At 38.9% G+C, this 10,253-nt stretch overlaps 1 protein-coding gene across 1 annotated transcript; it reads left to right on the top strand.

Annotated features, from left to right (window-relative positions):
• The first annotated feature begins 206 nt into the window (after nt 1-206).
• LOC120226467 (olfactory receptor 51I2-like) lies at nt 207-1,142 on the top strand. The gene has a single exon (XM_039224659.1). It carries the CDS (start codon nt 207-209, stop codon nt 1,140-1,142), a length of 936 nt encoding a protein of 311 aa, XP_039080590.1.
• The last annotated feature ends 9,111 nt before the right edge of the window (nt 1,143-10,253 follow it).

Genomic DNA, 10,253 nt, shown 5'->3' with positions numbered 1-10,253 from the left:
TTTTCAAGTATGACTCCACATTTTTGTTTAGCATTGAAGACCAAAAGGTACTGGTCATGAATGGGAGAAAAGACATAAGTTGGAAGATTCTACAAGGCAGAGGAAACTGCAGGTGCCCAGTCTCCAATAACCTTTATGTGTCTCACCCCAGGTTGGATCTCTGTCACCTGCCTTGGTCAAAGTACCTGGACTCCAGACATAGGAAAATGTTCAACAGCAGTCAATTCATCCCCAAATATTTCCTGCTGACTGGTCTCCCCGGTATGGAGGCCCTGTACCCTTGGTTTATCTTCCCATTCTGCTCCATATACCTGGTGGCCCTTGTGGGCAATAGTTTGGTCCTGGCAGTGATCAGGAAAAACATGATTCTACACCAGCCGATGTACCTTTTCCTAGCTATGCTGGCCTTTGCAGAACTGGGTGTCTCTGCTTCTACACTGCCCACTGTGTTGGGCATCTTCCTTTTTGGTGCCAATGAGATCTTCTTTGAAGCCTGCCTGCTGCAGATGTTCTCCATACATTCATTTTCCATCATGGAGTCAGGCGTTCTGCTGGCCATGTCGGTGGACCGCTTTCTGGCCATCTACAACCCACTGCGGTACTCGGCCATCCTGACCTGGCCCCGTATTGCTGGGACCGGTGCCGCACTTGGACTTAAGAGTGTGATGCTCATGTTCCCACTGCCCTTCCTCCTGAAGCGTCTGCCCTTCTGTGGCCACAACGTCCTCTCCCACTCCTACTGTCTTCACTCAGATCTAATCCAGCTGCCCTGTGGGGATACACGTCCCAACAGCATTCTGGGGCTCTGCATCGTTACTTCCACTTTTGGGCTGGACTCACTGCTCATCGTCCTCTCTTATGTGCTGATCCTCTACACGGTGCTGAGCATCACCTCTGGGGAGGGGCGGCGGAAGGCCCTCAACACATGTGTTTCGCACATCTGTGCAGTGCTTGTGTACTACGTGCCCATGATCAGTGTGGCTCTGGTGCACCGCTTCATAAAGCATGCTGTACCTGCAGTCCGTCTTCTCCTGGCCAATGTCTATCTTCTGGTGCCTCCTGTGCTCAACCCCATCATCTACAGTGTTAAGACAAAGCAGATTCGCCAGGGACTAATCCAACTCATTGTTCAACGAAAATAATAAGGGAGTTGGGGCCGATGATATGGTCACTGCCAGCCAGTCATTGTCATCACCAAAGGTGGTCCAGAAAGCACAGAGTACTCATCACCTTATCAAAGTCAGGAAGCCTGATAAGGCTGCACGTTAATGAAGGTATTGATAACCCACATTTCATACACAAGATCTCCTAATGTAAATAGGTACTGGATAGTATTTTGTCAGCTCTTTTGTTGTGTCAACATACAATGTACCTACTCTCTAACCCAGAAATGCCAATTCTTAGCACTGCCTTAGATTTATACACTGATGCTTCTTTATGAACACAGAGATGTGAATGAGATTTTTCACTTTGGCAACATCTGAAATAAAATAATAAAAGAAAAATGAACTGGCTGTCAATAGGTAGATCGTTAAATGAGTTAGTATCTGGCCACACTATGGCATATACTACAGGGAGTGCCTGGGTGGCTCAGTCGTTTGAGAATCTGACTTTGGCTCAGGTCATGATTTCATGTTCACGGGTTCTAGCCGCACATCAGGCACTGTGCTGACAGCTCAGAGCCTGGAGCTTCCTTAAGATTTTGTATCTCCCTCTCTCTCTCTCTGTCCCTCCTCTACTCATGATCTGTCTCTTTCTGTCTCTCAAAAGATAAAATAAAATGTTAAAAATAAACTTTTTAAAAAATGACCCAGGTTGATAGGTACTCAAGCCTTAAGCAAGAGATAGAAAGATAGTAACACACACACACACACACACACACACACACACACACACACACGATAACACTTTCTGTAAAGCAATTTAATTATATAAAATATCACTTAATTTATGTGTTTAAAATATATGCAAAATTGATAACAGTAATAGCTCCTTTTGGAAGGGTCTGTGATGGTGAAGACAGGAACTAAAAGATTTATTAATTCAGCTGTATTATTTTTAAAAATCAAGAATAATACATTCAAGGGATGCCTGGGTGGCTCAGTTTGTTAAGTGTCTGACTTTGGCTCAGTCATGATCTCACGGTTCATTGGTTCAAGCCCTATATTGGGCTTTGTGCTGACAGCTCAGAGCCTGGAGCCTGGTTTGGATTATGTGTCTCCCTCTTCTCTCTGTCGCTCCCCTGCTCACACTCTCTGTCTCTCTCAAAAATAAATAAACATTTAAAAAAATAATAATACATTCAACACTTTATTACAAAAGTGTACATAACTATGCATATACTCATATATTTAAGTGTAAACTGAAAAACTGTTCAAACCTTGGGGCAATTAGACACGAACTAGGTACTAAGAACAAAGTCCTATAATTGAGAATAATCCCAGAAGGAACAGTTTTGTAAATCAGAAGTCTGTATGGTTCTTGAGGAGTAGTGACTTAATTAACTTTGGGGTATAATACTAATTCACCCTGCTAAGTCCTCGCTGGAAGAGTCTGAGATGGTGAAGTGGAAAGCAGAGAGCATAATTTGCTAATGCTAAGTACCCTTAGTCAGCTCAAGAATTTGAAACGTGAGGTTCCAGAAGCTGTGCTGAGTGGAAGTCCTCACACATGGAGTGTTAGTAGGGAAGCACCGGAGGGGCAGATAATAAGAGGCTTGCTGTCCTTGGATGGGTAGGGGCCTGGATTTACAAATGTCTCTACTCGAATCCCGTCAGGAATTCTAACTGCACATTTCCTTTCTTGTTGTTGGTCTCATACCACACATCACAACTGTTACCAAGTAGTTATCTCTGCACTGTTGTAATTTTTTTATGTTCCTTATGTTTTAAGTTCAATAAGGTAGGACAATGTCTTTTCATTCACACCATACACTACGTATGGTGGCCCCTCTACTGCCTGGAATATACTAGCTCCTCGATCACTGTTTGAGAAATGGACAAATTATTGAGAGAATGAATATAGGCCTACATACATTTCCTTGACCTTTTGTTAATATCACCCCCTTTTTCCTCTGTTCATAAACTCCATTTGATGACACTGTATACACATTAATCTTTCTCTCCACTCTGTTTCTATATTAACTACAATTTTCCTCCCTCTCTTACTTTTTCAGATTCTCTTCCTAAAGTCAAAAGAATATGCTCCTGCAAATATTAAGCCCTTTAATGTCTCAGTAAAACATTTCTGGTCTTAATGCCAAATTTACTTTCAGTCCCAGCACGTGTACTTAAGTTAAACATTCCCAGTAACACAGGGGAGACTTTCGGGGAAATGTGCTGGTTTTCATCTTTATCACGTATGGAAAATCTACGGAATATTACTTAGCAATCAGAAAAGAATGAAATATTGCCATTTGCAACAACATGGATGGAGCTAGAGTATTATGCTAAGTCAGTCAGAGAAAAACAATACCAAATTATTTCATTCATATGTGAATGAAATTTAAGAAACAAAACAGATGCACATAGGGAAAGGGGGGATGCATAAAGAAAGAGGTAGGCAAACCATAAGAGACTCTGTCTCTATAGAGAACAAAAACTGAGCATTGATGGAGGGGAGGTGGGCGGAGGACGGCCTAGAATGGGGATGGGCATTCAGGAAGGTACTTGTTGGGATCAGCATTGGGTGTTATATGTAAGTGATGAATCACTGAATTCTACTCCTGAAACCATTAATATACTATATGTTAATTGACTAAAATTATAAATAAATAAATAAATAAATAAATAAAAAGAAAACCTATGGTGATATTTCAGATATGGTATGTGAGATAGGAGTACATTTGAAAGGATGTTTGAAAATAAGAAGAGGATGTGTGAGGGTGCTCTCAAAGATATCTTGCAATATGTTTTACAAATCTACACAACTCCCTAAAGTAGGTTGTTCATATTATACAAGGGATGTTGGGTCATGAAAAGAGATTTGAATATATATATATATATATATATATATATATATATATATATGAATGATTTAAAATTCCTCATCCTTAAACGCCTTGGTAATCTATCTCAAAATGTGATGAAGACTAATTCAGATTTGCATATGGGTTCACTTTTTCTTATAAGTTTTACAAAAACTATTTTTACAGGCTTCCATGCTTATAGTTTCTTTCTTTTTCTCATGAGAATATCTCCATGCTGCCCATAATTCTACTTCTTTTTCTCCCTTTGTAAACATACCCATTCTGCCTAGTCATCATCCTCCCTCTTCCATCTCTGTCTTGCCCCCTGGGGCAGGGAATCTGATGACTACTCACACTGGAACTTTTTTTCTCTTTCTCAGACACCCTGGAATCTAGGTTAGTATTTCATTGTGTTTACATGTTCTTCCCTGCCTGGAATAGGGAGATTCAGAGAAAAGTAGGAGTAAAAATTGTGTATTCCTGTCCCTTCCACAACTTACAACTTCCAGTATCACCATCTACACTGAAGATGTTCTGATTAGTGACTCCTAACTCAAAAATTGTATGCCTTTTTACTTGTCTCATATATCCATTCATACACCTGCTTTGCAAAATATTCCTACCCCAATAAATGTACAGAGATATCACCCAAGCTATCTGTCTAGGTATTGGAAGAGAGCACCCCAGATCTACAGACTCTTCTGTCTGATGTACATCATAAATCTCTTCACCTCATTTACACTGAATGTGCCCTGTGTAAATTCAAGTTCATGATCCTGAATATTTTGCTACTCATTGAGATCAAGATATTTTCCCAATCTACTATACTGTATTACTTTCAGCAATTCCTGAAATAGCTTTATACTTTTTACATATTTGTGTTCAACTTTTATTTTAAAAATTATCACTCGTGTCACCTTGCTGGCTCAGTCAGTTGGGTGTCTGACCTTTGGTTTCAGCTCAGGTCATGATCTCACGGTTCGTGGATTTGAGCCCTGTGTTGGGCTTTGCATGGATGGTGCAGAGCCTGCTTGGGATTCTCTCTCTCACCCTCTCTCAGGGTCCTCCTCTTCTGCTCATTCTCTCTCTCTCCCTCAAAATAAACTTAATACTAATAAATAAACTTAAAAAAATTATCACTCATATTGGATATTAAGGATTGGAGAAAATTAGTTTCTCATTGTGACAGAAGATTTTGCTACATAATATTAACATTTTCTCTTCTTGGAAAGTAAAAGACAAACTGTCATACAGAGACATTTAGGTTATTAAAGAAGGACATTTTGTATTTTGTAATGGTATGCAAAACAAGAGAAATGCCTTCCAACACTTATCAAACTCACTATTACAACTTGCCCAAATTTAACTATTAGAAAGAGTCTAAGATTTGATTTGGTCTTTGAATCGTGACTGGTTTTAGAAGTGGTCATGGGTGAAGATGTGGAATTGAGCCTTTCTGTTCATCTTCCAAGAAGCCAACGGGTCCAAAGCATTGCATACCTATTCTTTTCCTCACTCCAAGATGTATCAATAATATAACTCAGACTGAAACCAGGGGCATTTACTCTGTTACAAAAAGGTAATTATCAGGATGTATTATCTTACGTGTTTGCTAAGAAGGAAGGGGGACTCCCATTTAAGCTATGCCTAATGTAGGATTTACATTTTCAATAAATGGAAATGTGTGTTTCCCAGAAGCCCTGGAAAACATTTAAATGGCTGCTTTCGTCCTGTTTCTTTATTCTCTACTTAATTTTCCAGTAAACAGAGTTGTGAAATTGTTTTATTTCTAGCCCTCTACTTATAAAAGTTGTGTTTCCCCCCAGTGTACAAGCAAACCTACACCATTCACATTTTAGCAACAAACGAGAATTTGGCCTACATCTGATCATCCACTTTTTTTAAAATTTAGTTTTAAACTTTATTTGTTTTGAGAGAGAGCGCGAGTACGGGCATGTGTATGATCAGGGGAGGGGCAGAGTGAGAAGGAGAGAGAGAATCCCCAAGCAGACTCTGCCTGATGCAGACCTGACCCCAGGCAGAGTGAGATCATGACCTGAGCCAAAACCAGGACTTGGATGCTTAAGCCACTGAACCAGCCAGAGCCCCTGAGCATCTGCTTTAAAGAAGACAAGAATTAGCTGTTCTAACCCCTTTAAGAATTCTGCTGATGCAGAGATGGTGGACAGTGCCCACATCTACATGAGAACTTTACTATTTTATTGACCTAGGTTGAAAAGGTAAGTTCCCCTGCCTCTGAACTCAAACTTAAATTTATGGACATTTAAGACATATTTTACATCATAAGAAACACTCATGGAGAATGTCAGTGAGTTGTCAAAAGACGTTTAAGTTGTTTTAAGAACCTGAGGGAAACTTATACTAATAGAGTTCTGGTATATAGTAAGAAAACTTAAGTTCTTCATGTGCAGGAGTAGTCTACTAGACCCGAAACAAATATCACACAGTTAGACATTAACATTATGAGCTGTTTTTTAATTTGTTTTTGTTTTGGGCTTCTTTGCCTGCTTGCTTTGATCTATCACACACCAACCCCATTGGTCCAACCTTATGGAAGGCCTGGTTTTCCTTTTGAAGATGATTGAGGTCTCTCACTACTGTTCCATTGCTGACATTTTCGTGTTCATCAGAAATAAAACTACAGAAAGATTAAAAAAAAAAAAAAACAAGAAAAATTAAAAGCATTTTCCCTAAAAGCAGATTATATCTAATTGATAGATAGGTAGATAGATAGATAGATACATAGATAGATAGACGATAGGTAGGTAGGTAGGTACATTGATAGATAGACAGATAGATAGATGAATAATTATGGCTAACCCAGGAAAGAAAATATATGAATGATCATCTTAAAATGCATACAGCGTATATAAAATTAAATTCTACACACACAGCATAAGTTCTTTTGTGATAGAGTAAACTAAAATGTATGTGGTTTGTGTTTACCTATGTGGAGTATTAAGATTTTGCTAGTTTCAATTTCTTATGGGAAAACTTTATATGAAATGTGGAGTTCCAAAAGTATGTCTGATACTCCAATATTCTTAGCCTTATTTGAAATAGAAGTTATGTAATTCCTTTTTTTTTAATAGCAAAAATTGTAGCCTCTATTTTTTAAAACATAATTCCATCTTGGGGCACCTAGATGGCTCAGTCCAACTTCAGCTCAGGTCATTATCTCATGGTTGGTGGGTTCGAGCCCTGCATTTAAAATGTTTTTTTAAATAAACATTTAAAAAATTCCAAATAAAAAAAAACATAAGTCCATCTCAATGCATTATCTAAAATATACTCACTTCAACAAGAGTTTTATATAAAAGTTGTTGCAAAAACTGAAAAAAAATAGTGGGCAAATATTTCTCTTGGAAACATTGCAAATACTTCTCATTCCATTAGTTGCAAGGATATGAAACGTGTCTTTCTGAGAAAGATGTGAAGTAACCTTAGTATGCTTACCTGAGAAAAATAGTAAATAAATACAAACTCTAATTTTCATATATTTGCTGGGAGAGAGAGGGAATCTTTAAAGGTATGAGTGTTAAAGGTGCTGAATTTCTTTTTTTTCTTTTTTTTTTTTTTGCCTGTGTACTTGAGTGAAATTTTAATATTGAGCTTTGGTTATAATTTTGGATCACACAATCAATTCTGATAAGGTGAGAAATTAAAACATATAAGGCAAAGATAACAGCATTTTTAGTGACATTTTAAAATATTAATGGGAAAATGAGATAGTCTAAATAGCATCTATTGTTTTGTTTTTTTTTTTTTACAAATAGTTTATTGTCAAATTAGTTTCTACATAACACTCAGTGCTCATCCCCAAAGTGCCCTCCTCCATGCCCTTCCCCCCTCCCCCCCACATCTTGAATGCTGACAAAGGTGCTGAATTTCTAAGGGAAAACTTGACCAAAAGTATCCTAAAACCCAATCTTAATTGTTTTACTTATTTATTTTGAGACAGAGAGAGCAAGAGAGCCAAGGAGGGGCAGAGCGAAAGAGAATCCCAAGCAGGCTCCATGCTGTCAGCACAGAACCCTACTCAGGACTCGAACTCCAAACCATGAGATCACGATCTGAGCTGAAACCAAGAGATGCTTAACTGACTGAGCCACCCAGGAGCCTCTCCCAATCTCAATTTATAATGGAAAACAAAAGCTCCTTTTTACACATATTTTTGATAAATGTTTGAAACAGGCATTAACATTTGGGGGAAAATATACCAATATCCCAAATTCAGCTCAGTGTCCATAGGTGTCATCCAGTGACCTTCTATCTCAGCTTCTCTTCTTCAGTTCTTCTTCAGTTCATTTAATTCAGTTCTACTTAGTCTGCTCACCCCATGGCCATCTCCTGGATCTCTACTAGGCTGTTTTCTGATTGCAAATTTTTATCGCTTGAACTCCCTCATTTTCTTATTCACACTAGATTTATTAGACTTTAGTAAGGGCATGTTTCATTCAATCCCTCCTTTTTTTCCATGTCTCTCAGCTCACTGCTGACTTCAAATATATCTGGATCTAATCTATCCACACATCAGTGCAATTCCACACTAATTACACAAAACTCTCTTCTCTCTTGTTAAACCAACAGCACAAAAAGTATATTTTAAGAATAACTTTTAAAGTCTTATAAAAAATGGGGCATGGCTGGGGCACCTGAGTGGCTCAGTTGGTTAAGCGTCCAACTTCGGCTCAGGTCAGATCTCACGGTTCATGTGTTCAGGCCCGGCATCAGGCTCTGTGCTGACAGCTCAGAGCCTGGAGTCTGCTTCAGATTCTGTGTCTCCCTCTCTCTCTGCCTGTCCCCCACTCATGCTCTGTCTCTCTCTGTCTCAAAAATAAATAAACTATAAAAAATTTTTTTTTTTTTAAATGGGGCATAGTGGACTTTCAAGCCAAATCATTTTTTCCCCTTCTTGGTCAGGAAATTAGTCAATGAACTAGCCATCTACAAATAAATATTCAAAACTTATTAGCTCAGCAATTTTAAATCCTCTTTTCAACTGGGTCTGAAAATGCCACTTTCTGCCAGCTCTCTCCAGTCCTCTCATTCTGGTGAGCCTTATTCATTCCCCTTTTGTGAGTAATCTCCCCCTCCCCTGCCCCCAACCCAACCTGAAACCTTTTCTCACAAGAACTCAACCCCTTGGATTCCATCATCTCTTTTTATTAAACAACACTAGCGGGTTTTTTTTTTTTTTTAATGTTTTTATTTATTTTTGAGAGAGAGCACAAGCTGGGGAGGGGCAGAGAGAGAAGGAGACACAGAATCCATAGATGGCTCCAGGCTCTGAGTTGTCAGCAGAGCCTGATGCAGGGCTCGAACTCATGAACTGTGATATCTTGACCTGAGCCAAAGTCATACACCTAACTGACTGAGCCACCCAGGTGCCCCGAATACCACTGATGTTTTATGGCTACCATCGACTCTGTGCCCTGCTCCTTACTTGTTATCTGCATGTTTATAAAAGCAATAGCTGATAATCATAGTAGATTGATATATTATTTCTCCAGGATACAATTGTCCTATAATCGTTATGATACTAGCTAACCCTTATGATGCACTTTTTATAAGCCAGATATTTCTGTACACAAATTACTTATATCAATTATTTTATTCTTGTATTAGATGTTTATTATTATTATTATTATTATGCTCATTTAAAACAGGTACTGACTCTATGCCATTGCTTGCTTCCCTTAAGGGTCCATGGACACTGAGAAAGGGTGACAAAATTACCTGAGCACTTGCTCCCCAGGGAACCAAGTCCCTCTTCATCAGGAAAGATAATTATTAATAGACGTTTGGGGATGATCTGAATTTCAATGATCGCTTCTAAGGATGCTTGAAAAAGGAGGCAGAAAGTGTGAGCATGCTGATAGTCACTGGCTGCTAAAGGCTCACATTCAATATGCAGAGCCACTCTGAGGTGAGTATTTACATCTCTATCTTTAAAAATAAAGAAAAGAGCTTTATGACACTTCAGTAGGTAAAGTTGCCCTGTGCATAGAATTCACATCCATTTCTGTCCACTCCCAAGAAGGTACTATTAACTGTACCATATTCTCCTCTCTCTCCTGATTTGTGTCCTACTACAATGGCTTTGGAGTAAACAACCTCCTCTTTCCTCCTCAAACCTGAAATCTTCTTGTCATATGAATGTGACACTGAGAGGTATTGTTGCCTTTTTAAGATGATTTTGAAGGAGACCTGAGCCTTGCTTGGCTGGGGAGATTTTGGAGGTTGAGGACAAAAAGGATGCAAA

This window comes from Hyaena hyaena, unplaced genomic scaffold (genome assembly GCF_003009895.1).
Source record: "Hyaena hyaena isolate Hyena2069 unplaced genomic scaffold, ASM300989v1 scaffold_1698, whole genome shotgun sequence".
Classification (NCBI taxonomy): Eukaryota; Metazoa; Chordata; class Mammalia; order Carnivora; family Hyaenidae; genus Hyaena; species Hyaena hyaena.
Note: the sequence above shows the minus strand (reverse complement) of the source record. Positions and strands in the feature narration are given on the sequence as shown.